Source organism: Plectropomus leopardus, chromosome 11 (assembly GCF_026936395.1).
Source record: "Plectropomus leopardus strain MGB_pleo_1.0 chromosome 11, ASM2693639v1, whole genome shotgun sequence".
NCBI classification, from domain to species: domain Eukaryota; kingdom Metazoa; phylum Chordata; class Actinopteri; order Perciformes; family Serranidae; genus Plectropomus; species Plectropomus leopardus.
In genome coordinates, this window is record NC_142186.1 from 8,567,294 (window position 1) to 8,584,831 (window position 17,538).

Sequence of the window (17,538 nt, forward strand, 5' to 3'; positions counted from 1 at the left end):
AAGCATCATTGCATTGATCACAAGGAAAGAATTCCAGCATGCTATAAAAATGAATACTGTCTCCCTTGTGCATAATTGTCATGATCACACATGCACTTAATTACAGGCAATTGAAAATAAGCAGGGAAAAATAACTTCATCATATTTATCTCAGTGTTTTTGATATTTTCATTTAGTTCCTGTAGTAATGTGTTCAAATAAAACCTTGTGACTTCATCTGGAAGAAAGGAACCAACAACTCCAAAGGATATAGTATGTTTATTTGACTATATTGTACGCTTACATTTATTATCAGATGACAAGCGCAAAAATGAAGCAATATAATGATTTTGTTTACAGCCCACAAACATACAAATATATATTTGTTAGATCTACATTCCAAAGAAAATACTGTTATTGTAATTTAGTGGCTAAAAAGAGATCAAAAAAAGAAAGAAAAGAAAAAGAACTCTTGACATCATATTTTCCAGGACGGTTAGGTTGACGACTTTGCACACTCTGCAACATCCAACTTTCTGCCACTGCTGCACATTTTGGCCAGATTCTGTGAAATGAAGAAGGCAGAGGAAGTGTTAAGAAACTAATGGAATGAGACAATGTCTAAAAGTCTTCCAAATGAGTCTTACATTAGCAGCTCGGATGATGCTGTTTGGAGACTGGAGGGCTGCGAGGTCTGTGAGGATCTTCTGTAGATCACTGTTAGATGGACGCTCTGAAATAGGTGAATAGAGCACAGGTCAGTGTCACATGGGGAACCGCAAAGTTGGCCTCCAAGTGCACAACCTTTGTGTGTGTGTGCCTGTGCGTGCATGAGTGTCCACCTGGTTCAGGTGATGCTTGTGGCTTCAGCTGCAGGTATGGATGCTCCAGCAGCTCTGCAATAGAAATCCGCTCTTTGGGGTTTCGCACCAAACAACTCTGAAGCAACCGGACAAAAAAAAAAAAAAGACAGCTTATTTAGTATTTTACTTCACTTTGACACTTTTAAGTTAGTCTCTGTTTTAATCTGTGGACTGTATGTTTAATCCTCATTAAAATGTGACCAGTTTTAGTAAAAATGTTGCAAGTATGTTTATTAAACTGTTCACAATGATGATCTGACCCCCCGCCCCTCTCTCTCACCTTCAGTACATCCAGCAAATCCTTCTCGGAGATGTCAGGGAATTCAATCTGATGGGAAGGATCGATGATGGCGTGCAGCTTGGCAATCTGATTAGTGATGCTCTGGAATGGTGTTTTCCCGTAAGTCATGCAGTACAGGATACACCCAAGGGACCACACATCACCTTTGGGACTGATCTATGTGGGGAAAGAAACATAAAATATTGTCACCACTGTGCTGCAAACTGAAATGATGACTTATACTGTCTAATTGACTTGGAAAGAGTACCTTTGAGCGAGCTTTTCCTGAACGGGATGAAGTGTCCTTGATGGCTTCAGGGGGCATGTAGTTTAAGGTTCCAACCTGTGTTTGACAAACATGTATTACATTAGTAGAAACCTTTTACACCTGAAGTGTACAGCTGATACAGCTTCATTATGTTTAAAATAAAATATTTTTTCCCCTTTTCACAAAATTTCCCGCAAATTTTTATCATCTGTGGGTTGTTGTTCATAAAATAAGTTTTGTTGCCACGCCACTCAACATTGTGTACATACAGGATTCAATATTAATCCTTTGGAACAAGGGCAAGAAAAAGAAACAAGAGAAAAGTGATGTCCAGATTTCAAAGGGTTAACAACTCACACCGAGCAATTGCAGCTAGTGTAAATGATCAGGTTATGGATGCATCCCAAGCACATTTACACTCTGATATCATTGGTTTTTCAGCATATCACTGACAATCACCACGGCTGCATGTTAACACAACAACTGAGAGCTTATGATACGAGTCTTGCCTGTGAGTCCTTCATAATGCTCGTGACATCTGGTTGGATTCTGTTTGCGATGCCAAAGTCAATCAGCTTCAGCGAAGCATTCACAATGACAAAATTTGCTGGCTTCAAGTCACTGTGGATGATTCCTGCATAGAAGACAATGACGACATATATACAGATATGGAATGGTTAAAAATGAAGGTCATGTTAGAGTTCTGTTTAGTGAAAAAACACTGAAAATCAAAGAGGGAGCAAGAGTGAGAGCTATGGAGAAAGAGAACCATGTTTGTGGATGGTTTGGACGGCCTCCAGCATGTTCTTCCAGTAGAACTTCCTCTCCAGTGGATTCACAGTTTTGCGGTTTCGCAACCACGTGTTCAGATCCAGGTTTCCACACTCCATCAGCATGTAGATGTAGCTGTTGGTTATTTCACTGCAAATACATAAACAACCATCATGGTTAAGTGAACCATTATATTTCTTTTTTTGTATAAAAATATGACTTGATTACTACAAAATCCTGACTTCCCAAAAAGAAAGATAGCAAATTTTTCATCCTAACAAGGACAAAACTGTTCCGAGGTTCCTGTACAATTCATTGATCGTTTTTATTTTTGTATGTACTCACTAGTCATATAGCTTGATAATTTGATCACTGTACTGCTGCAGGTGATTCAGATGTTCAATCTCATTTTTGTAGCTTTCTACTGTCTGAGCATCAGCCTCGTCGAGGTCGACGTATTTCACAGCAAACAGCTGTTTTTTGTGATCGAGGACCTGATAGACCTGAAACACACAAAAAAGCAACACGCCGTTGATTACATTTGCAAACAACTAAGCAAAGTGCATGAATACTGTCCACACAATGTGATGTGTGAATTCCCTGTTTATGTTTTACCTTGCTGGATCCACCACGTCCGATCATCTTGAGTATGAAGAACTGCTTGCCCTTAATGGTGATGGAATCATTTGACAATGCAGTGAGGGACGCCTAAAAGGAGATGCAAACAAAAGTATAACACATCACTGTAGTTTATAATGATTTCATGTGTAAGTTATCTTTTTATATTATGAGACAAGCCACGTTGCTCTCTATATGTCCAGATATATGATGCATTTCATCTTGCTTTGTCATTTTATGCATCCATGCTGTAGGATGCAGAAGACCCAGATGTCTTCTTATCATGTAACAGAGTTACTTCATATGGTGGTGGAATCATTAATATCAGCAACAGCCAAGTATTTTGTTAAAAAAAAAACAACACTGACTGTGCTTGACAATGTAAAGTGCGAAGTGTAAAGGTTTTCCATGGCTTTTCAAGGACCCATAGTATATTTTTTTCTTGCCTCACTTGTCCAGCATTTTTCAAACATATTAGATTAGAACTCTTTCAGCATAATTTCATCTAGCCAGCAATCACGAAGGGAGAGACCTAATGCAGAGGTAAAATTAAGAAACTTCCATGATGGTAAGCAAAAGTTCACATCACACACTGACGCAACTTAGAGCTACATTACATCATCAGCTACAGAAAACAAACTTGCTTTTATGTTACATTACATCGAAGGTTATCCATGGAGGATAAGACTAACAATTTCCCAAACTTTAAGGACTTTTACTAATTCCAAGACTTTTTTAGGTTTTCCATGCCCGTGGGAATCCTGGTGCATAATCAGCAGGTGTTTGGCGTCATGGAAAAACGTGTGGATGCATGTGCCATTTCCTCTGAGTGTGAAAAATGGATTTGGTGTATCAGATGACATCACATGAAGATGCTGTACCTGTGGAGTTTGGAAACCTGGCGCCTGGTGTAGTGGTGTGCGTGGCTGCTGAACGGGTCCAGCTCTGTGTGCTGCCACTGCAGAGGAAGACACTTCAGGGCCTCTCTTTACAACAGGAGTAATAAAGCTGAGGGGGAGAAAGAGATTAAACATAATGGGCACATTTTATAATTTGTACAAAGAAGTTCATAAAGAAACAAAAGAAGTCCTTTAAAGGTCTACTGAAGATGTTTCAGAGCAGCACACGCCCCAGTCAAGGTGTTACCTGTTAGCAGAGGGGTTTCTGTAGCCGTTTGGTGTCTGACAGACTGTTTGTGGGTTCAGTCTTGATGGAAGATGGAGGGATGGAGTGGGCAGTGACTCAAGTACACGAGGAACAGGTCTGGGGTCAGGAGGTGTTGCGCGTTTATCCTGGGAAGAAAAAACAATTATGTAAATAACTGGCTAAAATACCCTACGCGACACATTTGTCATAATGCAAATTTAAAATTCTTAAAGAACTTTGAGGTATTTTATGAAACTTTTTTTCTCAATGTATTTGCACAGAAAACTGTAGTCGATAAAGAATGCTATCAGACCTCTGGAGAAACCTGCCGGTTGACGAGAGTTGGTATCTTCCACTCTGATAAGGGCTCCTTGCTGGCAGGTTTCGGCTGTTCCACTGACCGCTGCACGGAGACCCGAGCAGGAAGCTGAACATCCTGGTTTCCCCCACACGTCGACGCAATTCCTGAAACACCTGTTTGTAAGTCTACAAAAAAAGAACATTTCAGTTACAAACTGCATGTGCTTTCACCTTAAAAATGCTTCTCAGTGAATCTCCACCTGTGGGATGTTCCTCTTCTCTGGGGGGCACAAGCTGTTTCTCCCCAGCTTTCAGGTTACGTATGGCCATCTCCACGAGCTCTGCTGGCCTGGCATTTAATGCCTGGGCTTTGTGCAGAATTGAAGACGCTTTGATCACATTACCTGAAAAGGAAAGGAGGAAGAAAAAATTGTATTTCCACAATATTTTGTCAATTAATACTTGTCTAACCAAGCAGTCTAAACAATAAAGTCAGAGGTGTTAGAAGTATAAGGACACAACCACGTCTGTAAAAACAGTTCCTTGTATGAATGTTACTAAAAGAAATCCTGTGTGGACTCCTTTATATGTGTATTTTTAATTGAGTAGATGTGTGGATTTGGCATGTGTTGGTCTATTCCCTGTTTTAGATTTCTGGAATATAAAATAAATTCTACCTTGAGAAACCTCAAACTGGGCATGTGCTATGTGGACAAAAGCAAAGCCTTTACAGTTGGATCTTGCAACTATAAAGTGGTCCTGGGCTTCATCTGGGTCTTCGATTCTACAAAACAAAAAAGAAGAAAGAAAAAAGAGATATGGTTAACACCTGGCAAAACTGTGATGTTAAAAGTTCAGCAACAACGGGCTTTTTTGCATGTGGAGAACTTAATGCATGTGATTACACATTTATAGATAATACAGTGAAAATAATTGCAGTCTTTTTTTCTGCAAATACACACATCATAAAGTCCCATGGCTGTTATACAGATATAGTATTTCATTCACACTCACCCCTTGAGTTCAGCATATCGGACAAGTATTCTGGCATAGCTGGCGTTTTTGCTGAATTGTCTTATTGGCAGCCTTGAGAAGATTTTAGAATAGCAGTCCTTGAGCTTATTGAGAAGGTTGATGTCTGTGTGAGGGTTGCCCCTTTTCTCCAGGTTCATCAGATATGTCCAACAAGAATCAGGGGAATTTGTATTGACGACCTGTTCGAAGTTGTACGTTACATCTGCCAGATAAAAAAAAAAGTCATCATAACCGCCAAAACACTAAATGCACACTGTTCAAATTGTTTTTAAAAGTTTTGCTGCCCATGCAAAAAACTGCAAGACCCTCCAGTGTTCAAGGTTATATAGTACCTTCCATTCTGGAGGTGTCCCTAGTGTCGTGTGAGTGAAGAAGTGAGGTGGTGGAGTCCACAGCTGCCTGATCCTCCCACGGACAATGCTCTGGGCTAACAGCTGGCGGCTGAGAACACAGCAGTATAAGAGACAGATATCACACCTCTGTTTTTAACTCAAGCTGAACATCTTTGTTTAACAAAGCACTGAAAATGAGAACCACTGACTGATGATTCAGACACCAAATAGCTCATTCATACTCACTTGAGGATCTCCATCAACAGCATTTTTTCTTGTGGATGACAGCCCAAATATTGGGTTCATGTTTGAACCAGATGTTTGCCTGAGACAAAATTAAGCAAATTAGGTATTAACAAAACATACAACATTATTTTTTATTTTTTATACACATTTGACTAAAATATTCAAGAATTTGCATGCAAAGCAAACTGCGATGCAACACACTAATAAATTATTTTATTACACTGGTGTTACTTCATGTTGAATTAAAAAATGTGTGGCAGATTGTTTGATTCAAACAATGATAAGCAAACCATTTGTGTTCTCTATTACTGGTTCCTAAATTACATTTAATTTGGCAGCAAACATAATCAAATTAAACACATTTGGAAAAAAAATTTAGTTATAAAGAATTACCTGGACATAGATGTGTGAGTTGATGAATCGCTTCTCTTTAAAGGCTTCCCGTTAATGTGGTCATCATCATCATCCTTCTCTGGGATAGAGAAAGGCACTATGGGAACTCTCCCTGGCTGAAATACAAAAGTTCAGAGCACAACTTCTAAACTTCAGACTATTTTGGTAATTAATTTTTTATATGATCTCTGAGAAAAAAAAAGTTAAAATGACAAGCAGAATGAAATGTAGCTCTCACCATGCCCACTGCTTTCTTGCGGTGAGATACAGATCTCCAGCCTGGGAGCTGATCATCTGATGATCCACCGAGGGGCTCTGTCCTGCAGGCCAGAGACATAAGATGTTATACTCCCGAAAACAAACAGAGGCCTTATTACATGTTGAAAGTTGACGTTTTATTCTTACCCTAAACCAAAAATACTGGAGAGCTGCAGGTCGCCTGTCCCGTCTGATGTTCGGCATACTTTTTGGAATTCAGAGCCTTTTTTGACAGAACCTTGCACGGCATTACTGTTTGACAATACTGGCAGAAAGACACGAACAGCAAAATAAACAGACAGAGAGACAGATGATGATAAGATTGCACTGTAACACTTTCCTGAATTGCTGTATACAAAACAAGTAATCTAACCATTATGATGCCATTAAATAAAACATGAATGAAGACTCACGTGGCACATTTTCCTTATCCTGAGAACTTGAGAGTTGTGTTTTCCCTGTTTGCATGCTTTGCATTGCAGCCTCTAGCAATTCCTTTGGTTTGGCACCCAGTCCAATAGCATTCTGCAATATGTAAATGGCTCTCTTTGTGTTGCCTGTTAAGATGATAAAGAAAACACTAAAATACTGCAGATAACGTGTTGTGAGAATGTGCTGTTCTGTACACAAGCAACAAACCTACCTTGAGAATGTTCAAACTGTGCATGTGCAATGTGAACAAATGCAAAGTTCTGGCTGTGAGATCTTGCTAAGTTGAAGTTGGCTTCTGCCTCATTGACATCTTGAATTCTAATAAAAGGAAAACAGGATAAACAGACTAACTGTCCACTCAGTTTTTTTTTCAAAACATTCCAAAAATATTTATTTTAACAAGCCTGGTCAATCTACGAATGAAGACAGAATTAAAACTAGAGAGAGGATGCAGATATTTAATATACAAGTTATGACCTAGGATACTCACGCATTCAGCTCTGCAAATCTGACCAACATCCTGGCATAGCTCTCATTCTGACAGTGTTTTCCCAGTGGCATATTGGAGAATACTCTGGTATAAAAGTCAATAAGTCTGGTGAGGTGATTTCTGTCCAACTGAGTGTCCCCTTTCTTTTCCAGGTTCATCAAATAGGAGAGGCATGATTCCGGTGAGTTTGAGCCGATAACCTGGTTAATATTATCCGTGTCATCTGTAACAAGTACAAGGGGTCATGATTACTTTATACAGTATAGACAAATATATGGTAATATTTACTGATCTTGCAATGAGAGGTATGGAGCATTAACATTACCTTCATTGAGATACTCCTTAATTTTAGTAATCTTTTTATAAAGCATGGCGAGCTGCTGCTTTCTGTCTGTATGCTCTTCCTCCATCTGAAATTGAGGAGTAGATACATAAATTTAGCCAAAATAAGGTTGTGCATGCTCTCTTGAACAAAAATATACACCAAGGACAACAAAATACATTTTAAAATATGAAGATTTGATGATTTCTTATTTGGTATGGCAAAGTGTATTAGCAATACACACGACTTCACGTATTGTAATAATCTCTGCGAGACACTTTTCCAAATCGGTAATGTTATAAGCTACATTTAACATAGCACAAAGGATGTGATTAGCCAAGTAACGTCAAGGCAACTCAAAAACTGATCCTAAGGTCATTAAGGGACAACAATGACTTTAGCCCCTTATAACGTAAACTAACTTTTTGTACATACCTTGTAACGTTGCGTATAATTGGTGCGAAATAAGAAAGACTTCAATTGACATATATTTAAGACAGATCATTTGACACCATGCTTTCTTTACAATAAACTCTGTTTACAATCTGAGTTAGCCCAGTTAGCTAGCCTGCTAACATGTTAACGCTGTTAACAAATAACAAGTTGAGCGACGTAGTTCCACTAAAGGTCAAGCACACGCAGATAAAGTATAACGTGAAGAAGGCACTCTAATAAACATAAAAACATAAAAATTGAAACAACTCTCACCGTGTTTACGTTGTCACGAATCCCGTTTCACTTGTAGAGGAAAAAGGGCTCGCCTCTAACTGCCAGTTTTCAAATATGCCTCTTCCGCTCCCGTCGTGTGTTGATTGGATAGCTCCTCTTCTTCTTCTTTTAGTTTCATGCGGGTTGTAACCGTTAATTAAGAGGTGCATATCGCCACCTAGTGTATATATGTGGTATGAGTCAACTTTTGATCACAAAGTAGCCTAAATAGCCGTAATAACTTGATAGGAAATGTTCCACAAATTGCAAGAATTTAGAAAATTATCTTTACTTCCATCTTGTTTATATGTTTCATTATTATTATTATTATTATTATTATTATTATTATTATTATTATTATTATTATTATTTACTGGCATAAATAATGCCAGTAAACTGGCATCATAGAGGGTTAATAGTTTACAATTAGTATTTTCTCTAGGCTATGGGATTCACAAGTATTGTTGCGCCCTAAATTTCCTACAGTCCCTGAACGCGGCAGCACCACGCTGCACTTCCCTGTTCCTGCTCCTCCCAGTTCAAAGATGGCAGCCATGGGACAGAGAAGAGCGACGACACGAATTTAAGAGTTTTGTCATGAAACCTCTTAGGGTTGTACAGCTGTTACATACATGGTTTTAACATGACAGCGATATAATTTGTCATTGCAAATGCGTCGTCTTACGGAGACAACTGAAGGATTCGGAAATATCATGTTTTCCTGTGGGCTAAGCTAGCAAGCAACGGTTAGCAAATAAATGAACCTGTCTCTTCTGCCTCTCAAGAAGAAAGCAGCAGCTCTGCTTACGGTCTATTGACATTTTGCAAGGTGAGTGTTTGTATGGAAGCTAAAACATGCAGAAATTGAAGCCGAAGGCATAATAATGTCGCGTTAATTAGCATAAATATCGAACTATCTAACATTAACCTTAGCATGGTAATTTTTTCAATAGTGGAAATTGCGTATTAAATAAAAGAAAAAATCTGTTACTATGAGTATATGTATTGGTGTTTAAATATGTTTATTGCGACTACTAGTAAATTTGCATGCAATTTACTAGCTAAATGTATCCAAAGGTAGCGTTAACATTAGCATTTTAATGAGGTGTTGCTGTCACGGCTCTCCTGATTATGAATAAAAAGACTGGTTGTTGGTGCATAATGTTCGTGCACGCCAACACATTACTATCTAAGGACAGATTCTTGGCCAGCTATTCTCAAATTCATGCTACCATGCATATTTAGCGGACAATTGCCTTACTACACATCCTGTTGTTTTGTGGAAAATACGTCATGGTCATCAATTGTGCATTCAAAAGCTAATATTTTCTCTATATTTCCTTCCCCACCAGCTCAGTTTCATCATGGCCATCACTCAGTTCCGTCTGTTCAAGATCTGCACCTGTCTAGCCAGCTTGCTTTCCTTCTTTAAAAGGTTGATATGCAGGTAAGCAAAGTATTATTCTTATATGCTGATTTATCCCTGGAATGTATTCACAAAGGGTCTCATTTCATATTTTAAGACAGGGGTGTCCACACGTTTTTGAATGGAGACCAGATTAGACAATATGAAATACCTGGGGGGCAGCTGCATCTCGCATCATATGGGTTATTTAAAATAAAATCTCATGCAAGTGATTTGTTTGCTTGTGTACCCTCTGTTTATGAAAAAATAATAGTTCCCCCTGCATAGTTCTTACTCGGTGCATGCCCATTAACTGTATGATAGTGCTGTCATCATGAGGTAAATGAAAATGCAAATACTTGATTAACCTGGTCACATGGTATGTTTTGAGATCAATAAGTGGGCTGTTTAAAATCCATCCGCGGGTAGCTCAGTTAGTAGGATGTGCGCCCCAAATTCAGAGGCTATGTGTCCTTGTTGCAATGGCCCCAGGTTCAAGTCCACTCTCTGTCATCCCTATTTCCTGTTATGTATCTAGCTGGCCTATCAAATATAGGTCATAAAAGCCCCCCAAAAATGACTTAAAAAATAAATAAATAAATCAAATCTGTCCACAGGCCATGATTGACCCCCAAGCCAAATTTAAAGTGAATCTGTTATATTGGAAGGAAAATAAATTGGCTGACTTTAACTCTCCATCACTGGGTCAATGTCTCTACACCAAAGAGATCTGACCATAGATTGTTTTATATCAGTGTTCCATCAGGTGCTGCTATTTCTCACTGTTCAATTAATTCCTTTTGGCTTTTATAAACTCTGCAGGAGTGGAAGAGGCCGCAAGCTCAGTGGCGATCAAATAACTCTCCCGACCACAGTGGATTTTTCATCATCGGTACCAAAGCAGGTCAGTATTGTCTCAACTGACAGCACACACTCTTGAGAAGTTCAGAGCCCAGCATTCAATATGTGGAAAGACAAACATGGGACAAAAATTCTAAACTTGCATGTATTTATCAATACATAGAAACTGCACAAACTTCTCCTTTTGAATTCCATATACGTATTGGACTTTAAAATGTGCTTTATTTTCTAGTCTGCGCCGCCAGAGATTGAAGAGTGGAGCTCTTGGGATGAAGAGGCTCCTACAAGCATTAAGATTGAAGGTGGCAACGGAAACGTTTCCCCTCAACCCAACGAGATAGACGAAGAGCCAGACTACTTCAAAGACATGGCTCCCACCATCAGGAAAACACAGAAGGTACATCCACAGACAGTGCAGCTGATCCAGGAACCCAGCAGATGCTAAATTTATGATACACTGAATAACTTGAACACATTTTTCCATGCTGGTGACATTTGCTACACGAATTTTCGGCATTGTATTGCCACTAAAAAAAGATAAAGTATTTAACGAAAGAATTACTCAGACAGTTTGACAGATGTATTTTTATATAATGTCAGTTTACTCCCTGTATTTTTAATACGGATGCTACTTCTTTATGCGTTTGCCCTAGCTTATCACAAAGACTGGAAGTAGGGGTAAGCTTTCTAGCATTGCAGGCTTTCTTCTAGGAAATTGGTAAGCCATCCAGAGTGTTTCAGAAAGTGTTGAAAGGGGAAGTTAACCACGAGGACAGAACCTCTAAGATATCATGTGTAGCCACTGCTCCTGGCTGTTGGTCAAGAAAAGCTGCAATGCATAATCTTGCTGCTTTTTAAACAGCAGCACCAAGTTTGCTTTACAGTAATTATCCAATGTAATAAGATTTTTTTTTGAGCTGCCGAGATACCTTTGACAGATTTCGGCTAGCTATGTCCTGCTTTCTATATTTGTGCAAAACTAGACGAAACGCATCTCTGATCTTTGTAGTGGACACACAAACATTAAATAAAGCTCCCTCATGTACCTCTCGATAAGATGGCAAATAACAAATTTACCAACATGTCTGTCATTATTATTTATTTTTTTTAGATATCAGTAAACTGGTGAACTGAGCTTTTTTTCTGCAATAATCAAAAATATAATGGAAAAAATTCAAGCGCGATGCTAACTTCAAGGTTTGCCTAAAAAACGATCTCTGCAGTTTTCTTTACATGCTTCTAATTGATGTACACTATGTAAATATAATGAATGAGAGCATGAGGTAGCATACAAAATATCATATCTGCACGGTGAAAGTTTTTATTGACATTGCAGTTTGCTTGAATTTAGTCAAATTTTAAAAGAAAAACTAGTAAATCTATAGTGGGATTGTAATGCATCATCAACTGCTTCAGTTTGAGTTTAAGTCCCTGTCTCTGGATTCTACGCTGCAGATAGTGCTGAAGAAAAGGGAGCCTTTGAACTACCTGGCGCCTGATGGCTCAGCAGGTTTCTCCAGCAGACTGGCAGCTTCTCAGGATATGATGACCTTCAGTCCACCCTCAGTGAGTTACACTTTTCCACCATCTGAAGCATCAGGCAGACTTTCTGCTCCTCACACATCCACAGTTTTTGTTGTTTGAGAAGTTTTGGACCAAGCGGAATTCCTATTATAGAGTGGTATAAATGAAATGCAGTCCAAATACATGGCCAAAAAGTTTACACAATAATTCCACACAATACATGTATGTGTGAAGTGATCAAATTACAAAGTAAACCCAGAAAGTAAGAGCTGGAAAATGGGTAAAGACTGAAATAGACAATTTGTAGGGACTTCAGTCTGACGTAAAATGTATGTTACTTAAAAAAAAACACCTCACATAATGTTAAAAAGTTGTCACAGAATAACACAACTTTGACATAAATGTCAGAGAGAAGTTTCTTCAGTGAGAAATTAGCTTGTGACCGATGTGGTACAACAGACAATTTAGGATAAAAGCTCAATCATCGACTCATCTCTCTGTCATGATTGCATGTTTTATTGTGTTGTCATTGCAGTTACGGGGTAATTAAATAAACTAGGACACTGAGTTGGAAATTAAGGATGCAACATTGTGAAATGTGCTATGTCCTCCCTACAGCACATATTTGACAAGCGAGAAGACATCTAAAATGATTGTATAGTTAGGAGGTAATGCTTGATGTAAAATATTTTATTCTGGCCTAATTCAGAGATGATAGCCCTTGCAACAGATCAGTCAATCAGTTACTGTATATAAGCATCTTCATGGATATGGTGTAATCTGTTCTTTTGCACAGGCTGAACTGGGAGAAATGGACAACTGGCAGGAGGACACAAATGCGTGGGAGGACGAGTCTGATGCTGCCTGGGAGGCAGAGGAGGTGCTCAGGTAATTTTTCAGGAATGCCTTAGTGTCTACACTTAGTAGGTATATGTTGACAAAGTTCATTTTTATTCATAATAATGCACCAGCCAATTACAGAGCAGTTACAGGAACAAGTGCACAAGTGTGTTTCACATGCAAGATGAAGGGAAAATGAAACCTATTGAGCTTAAGGATGCCTTTTAACTGCAGAGGATTATCAAATAAAGCAGTGTGCAAACATTCAGTGTTAGTATCAGTGTGTTGTGACTGTGAAATGCAGATTTTTTTGAAAGAAAATGCGAAGAACACTTAAAATATTCTTCCTGTCACCCTTACACTGTAAGCTCACATTTTCATTTTTCTATCGTAGGGATGTAGGTTTGCACATCGGCCACCAGGTGACAGTGTATGCAATGATTGCACCACATACCAGCACAGAACAAGATCTTGTTTTCCCCACTCCCAGCTGACCTAGCTTCTGTTGATGAGCGCTGTAATGACATCGCATGCGTATGTTTTTCCTATTTAACAGACAACAAAAGATGGCCGAGAGAGAAAAGCGGTCCATGGAGCAGCAGAGGAAGAAGATGGAGAAAGAGGCTCAGAGGATGATGAAGAAGGAGCAGAAGATTGCCGTCAAGCTCTCGTAACATTTTTAGAAACGCTCAGTTTTGAGCCAAAGGGGACGGGAGGGGGCAAAGACACTGAATCAATCGTCACTCTGTCTTTACAGTCATCAAATCAACCAGGATTACCACCCGACACTACTTATCTGTTAGCAAACAGTCCTCCTTCTCCACCCTGTTTCCACCAGCAGCCATTTTAGTCTGTTTTCCAGCTGCAGCAGTGTAAAGCGCATTATTCTCGAGGGCAGACAACACACCTGGTGTGCTCCATGATCATGTTGCAAGTTCATTTTGGTCTTAAAGGGAGAGCTGTATTCACACAATCCACTTCATCTTAGGTTAAAGGTTAGATGCAGCATTAGAGGGTACCATTTAAATTCTGATTAAATCTGTCAGGTAGAGTAGAAAAAATGTTCTATTTTGCTTTTTCCCGGGAACATTTGTAAATAAGCAGGTACCTGTACTACCTTTGAGACCCAAACAGGGAGTGCAATTCCCTTTCTTTGTCTTATTTATAACCTCAAAGGACAAAGGAGTGTAATTAATTTTAAGCATCACTGTATACCAGTGACATCCCTTGGTTTGCTTAATTATTGTGTTTTTATATTTATGTCTTTCATTGTCTTTTTTTTTCTAATGAATGTTGCTTGATAGTTCACATTATCTCCCTGTGCTGTGCAGCCCTTACTACACTGGATATCTGCATTAAAACGAAGGCTGACGAATTTCATAAAGGATAAATGACCATAGACCAGAATCTAGCCCAACTATAAATGTTAGCTGTGGGTTCCTATGGTAATCTCATGGCTACTAATCTGCCATTCATTCTCCTTCTTTTGTCAGTTTTTTGATATTGAAGGAAAATATCCAGTGATCATGGCATTGATTTTTTTTTCAGAAGTCAGGAATGTTACTTTGCTCTTAAATAATTGAAACTCTCACTTCACAGACGCTGTCTTTCTAAAATATGGATCACCATCATAGTGGGAATTTCAGACCAGCTAACTTGGCCACATGAAAATTGTTTTTTCTCATCTGAAAATATGAGGCTGACATTCGAAGCCGGTGGTTTTGACCGAGCTTCCTGTTATGCGTCACTATAATGAAATTACCAGTCAGTGTTGGATATATTGGTACCAGTGCCAATAGGCAAGCTGTTGTCATGGAAACATTGGCAGGTGAAGAAAAGCCCATTATAAATTGAAATGTGCAGACATGATAAAAATATGTCTCTTTGGTCTAAAAAAGACATGGGTGGAGGTGAGAGAGGCAGATTTCTCTACTGAATGTTACAATTTGAAAGCCTTGCAAGCTGTTTGATGCTTCTAAAATATTGGGTCGATGTTATCTAGCAATGATTTACTGACATTCAGAGGCGCTGATTCTTTTGCAGCATAACTGATTAAATGACTGATTAGTGCATGATCAGGTTTAAGAGTTTAATTGAAAGCAGGTTTATTTCAAGGGAATTCTGCAAACTTTCTGTATGGATTTGTGTGTTTTCTTTGAAAATGCTCTTTTTCATTGAGAAAAGCTGCATGTTGTTCAGTTTTGTCATTTTGCACATTTTTCCTTTTTCCAAAAATGAATCACAGAGAACCTTGTTGTTTCTCGCCCATTTCTTTTTTCTCATTCATGTGTAAGACTACATGTTACAAGAACTGTCACAGTTGAGCTCAAATGAGGACAACAAGCTCAACCAATCCAGAAGGTTTGGCAGATTGTATACCTGCTGTATCAGTCCTACACAGGTTTTTAATAAAATGATTTGATTCATACCTCTAGAGGTGAATAACTCCGGTTGTTATTCTGGTGCCTGATGTGCAGTTTGGGTAACACCATATGAAACATTGTGGTAGATGTACCATTATGGTTACATGATGTGTAACATGATTATTGAGCTTTGTTATGGCTCCAACATGATATGGGTTTGGGCGTGGCTCCAAGGACGTCTGTTGGTCACTCCACCGCTTTCATCCAGCCATGAGCCACTTTTTGGCAACAAAAGCAGATGTCTGGAGCTGCTAAATATATTTGAACCTCATGATGGAGTAACAGCTTATGAAGTCAAAATGATCCCATCAATATTACTAAAAGATCTCAGTGAGAACTTACCAGAATGTTTTACCATAAGATGACTCCTCTGTAGTGGGCTATTTGTTTTTTGGTTCTTAATCTTTGCTGCATTGAAAACTAACAAATTTGCCCACACAGTATTAATTCTCTGATTACATTTCCCTTCAAGATGTCCCTTTTTGTAATCTACAGCTAGCCTAGCTTGAGAGACGCAAGACGCAATTGAAAAATAAAAGAATCACTTAAGGCCTACAACAATGAGATATGAAAACTGAATTGTTAAGAAAAACTAATGTATTTACATATAATTTTTTGTCAAAGACACATGGGCGACGGGTTAAAGAGCTGCAGGTTGGTTTTAGATGGTGTGAAAAAGACAAGCGGAGCAAGTGTGTAAATAAAAGCTGGAATTTATTTACAAAAAAAACCTTCATTTAACTAGAGATAATCCAATTTAGATTCAAAATCAGTCCTGGCCAAGACAACAGTATGAAGAATTTCACAGAAAACACAACAGCAAAAGTCAAAACAAACCGCATAAAAAGTCACACACATGCAACAAGCAACAGACTTAAATGGCCAATTTACAACAAACAATTGAACTAGCAGCGTTCAGAAACCAGACATGTGCATTCAGTGTTCAAAAGGTCCTTAATTCTGTTTTTAAAATCTAACACTAGTTTGAGGTGACTCTGCAGCTGTGACACCAAGATGACGGAACGAAAACTTTAAAAGCACTTTCAAACAAAGACAAATTTGACGAATGACATAAAAGTTGTCCATGTGCCTGAAGGTTGCAGCTACTGACAGTTTTGAGAGTCAGTAGAGAACATAAATTATTGTCAATTTTTTACAGTTGAAATCTTTTGAAATGAACAACTCAGCCAAACATTTAACATTCTTCCTCCACTGTAACTATGTTCGTCAGTCTTCAATCTGACACACAGCACCCAAACTGCCACACTAGCACTAACATTTGGCTTCTCCAGGCTTTATATACTGCCTGCTCATAATCAGCAGATTGAGCAAAGGTGTGCTAAATCACTCTCTGCACGGTGAGCAGGAGAGGGGGACACCTGGAAAGTCCACAAAATAAGAAACAGGAAACAGGCAGGAAAAAACTCACCCATAACTTCACCCATAACACATGCTGACAGGAGTATTTAGCTTGAAGCATGGCCAAATAAAGCTTCGCTCTCACACTCTAGTGTTTTTAATACCACCATAATATCATTGTAATGTCCAGCACTAAGGTGGCCTTTGACCTGGACTGACAGACCGCTGTCATCGCTCATCTGACCCCCCTCGTAATGATGTCACTCCCATCTGTCAGGGGACACTGCCTGCCTGCCAAAACCTCTGAGAGACCGACCCACTTTCAAAAAGAGAAAGTGCACGTCATCCGTCCTCAGAAAGAGAACAAGCTAAATGGGTGAATAATTGTCTAGAAATTGGTTTAAGAATCATATTCTGATTCTACAGGACTGGTGTTTTTTTCCCCCAATTTCTTTGATTTACAACCATTGCTTCCCACTCACTGTAATCCAGAGCCCACAGACGAGTGTGCAGATTACAGCATCTGATGACTCACTAGTCTGATGCCTTGTGAACCAAAAGGTCATGCTTATGCAATTTAAGATACATCACCAAACGGCTAAGAGGAAAACGGAAATGGCAAAGATGCCAGGTGTTAGTTCATTTAAATTTAATCTTCTTGTTCTTTCATTTTCATTGAGTATGG

At 38.9% G+C, this 17,538-nt stretch overlaps 2 protein-coding genes across 2 annotated transcripts; one reads left to right on the forward strand and one right to left on the reverse strand.

Annotated features, from left to right (window-relative positions):
- Nucleotides 1–243: 243 nt before the first annotated feature.
- On the reverse strand, nt 244–8,574 carry ttk (ttk protein kinase). The gene is made up of 25 exons (XM_042490085.2): nt 8,442–8,574; nt 7,737–7,821; nt 7,412–7,634; nt 7,133–7,239; nt 6,903–7,046; nt 6,637–6,754; nt 6,470–6,551; nt 6,232–6,347; nt 5,839–5,917; nt 5,593–5,701; nt 5,240–5,462; nt 4,903–5,009; nt 4,486–4,629; nt 4,239–4,411; nt 3,926–4,071; nt 3,661–3,787; nt 2,777–2,869; nt 2,507–2,664; nt 2,160–2,311; nt 1,900–2,024; nt 1,391–1,465; nt 1,123–1,299; nt 822–918; nt 627–712; nt 244–544 (listed from the first exon to the last, which is right to left on the reverse strand). The coding sequence occupies exons 2-25, from the start codon at nt 7,819–7,821 to the stop codon at nt 476–478; spliced, it is 3,015 nt and encodes a 1,004-aa protein (XP_042346019.2). The 5' UTR covers nt 8,442–8,574; the 3' UTR covers nt 244–475.
- A 374-nt stretch (nt 8,575–8,948) lies between these two features.
- On the forward strand, nt 8,949–15,505 carry ebag9 (estrogen receptor binding site associated antigen 9). The gene is made up of 7 exons (XM_042489956.2): nt 8,949–9,270; nt 9,794–9,888; nt 10,669–10,750; nt 10,940–11,104; nt 12,163–12,273; nt 13,028–13,119; nt 13,628–15,505. The coding sequence occupies exons 2-7, from the start codon at nt 9,806–9,808 to the stop codon at nt 13,743–13,745; spliced, it is 651 nt and encodes a 216-aa protein (XP_042345890.1). The 5' UTR covers nt 8,949–9,270; nt 9,794–9,805; the 3' UTR covers nt 13,746–15,505.
- Nucleotides 15,506–17,538: the final 2,033 nt, after the last annotated feature.

What these genes read in the sequence shown, in the direction of transcription:
- ttk (XM_042490085.2), bottom strand. Translation starts at nt 7,821, where the DNA reads ATGGAGGAAGAGCATACAGACAGAAAGCAGCAGCTCGCCATGCTTTAT. An exon ending in GCAAGAAAGCAGTGGGCATG is followed by an intron (nt 6,348 to 6,469) that starts GTGAGAGCTACA and finishes TTTGTATTTCAG; the next exon opens with CCAGGGAGAGTTCCCATAGT. An exon ending in CTGTTGATGGAGATCCTCAA is followed by an intron (nt 5,702 to 5,838) that starts GTGAGTATGAAT and finishes CTGTGTTCTCAG; the next exon opens with CCGCCAGCTGTTAGCCCAGA.
- ebag9 (XM_042489956.2), top strand. Translation starts at nt 9,806, where the DNA reads ATGGCCATCACTCAGTTCCGTCTGTTCAAGATCTGCACCTGTCTAGCC. An exon ending in TTTAAAAGGTTGATATGCAG is followed by an intron (nt 9,889 to 10,668) that starts GTAAGCAAAGTA and finishes TAAACTCTGCAG; the next exon opens with GAGTGGAAGAGGCCGCAAGC. An exon ending in GAGGCAGAGGAGGTGCTCAG is followed by an intron (nt 13,120 to 13,627) that starts GTAATTTTTCAG and finishes CCTATTTAACAG; the next exon opens with ACAACAAAAGATGGCCGAGA.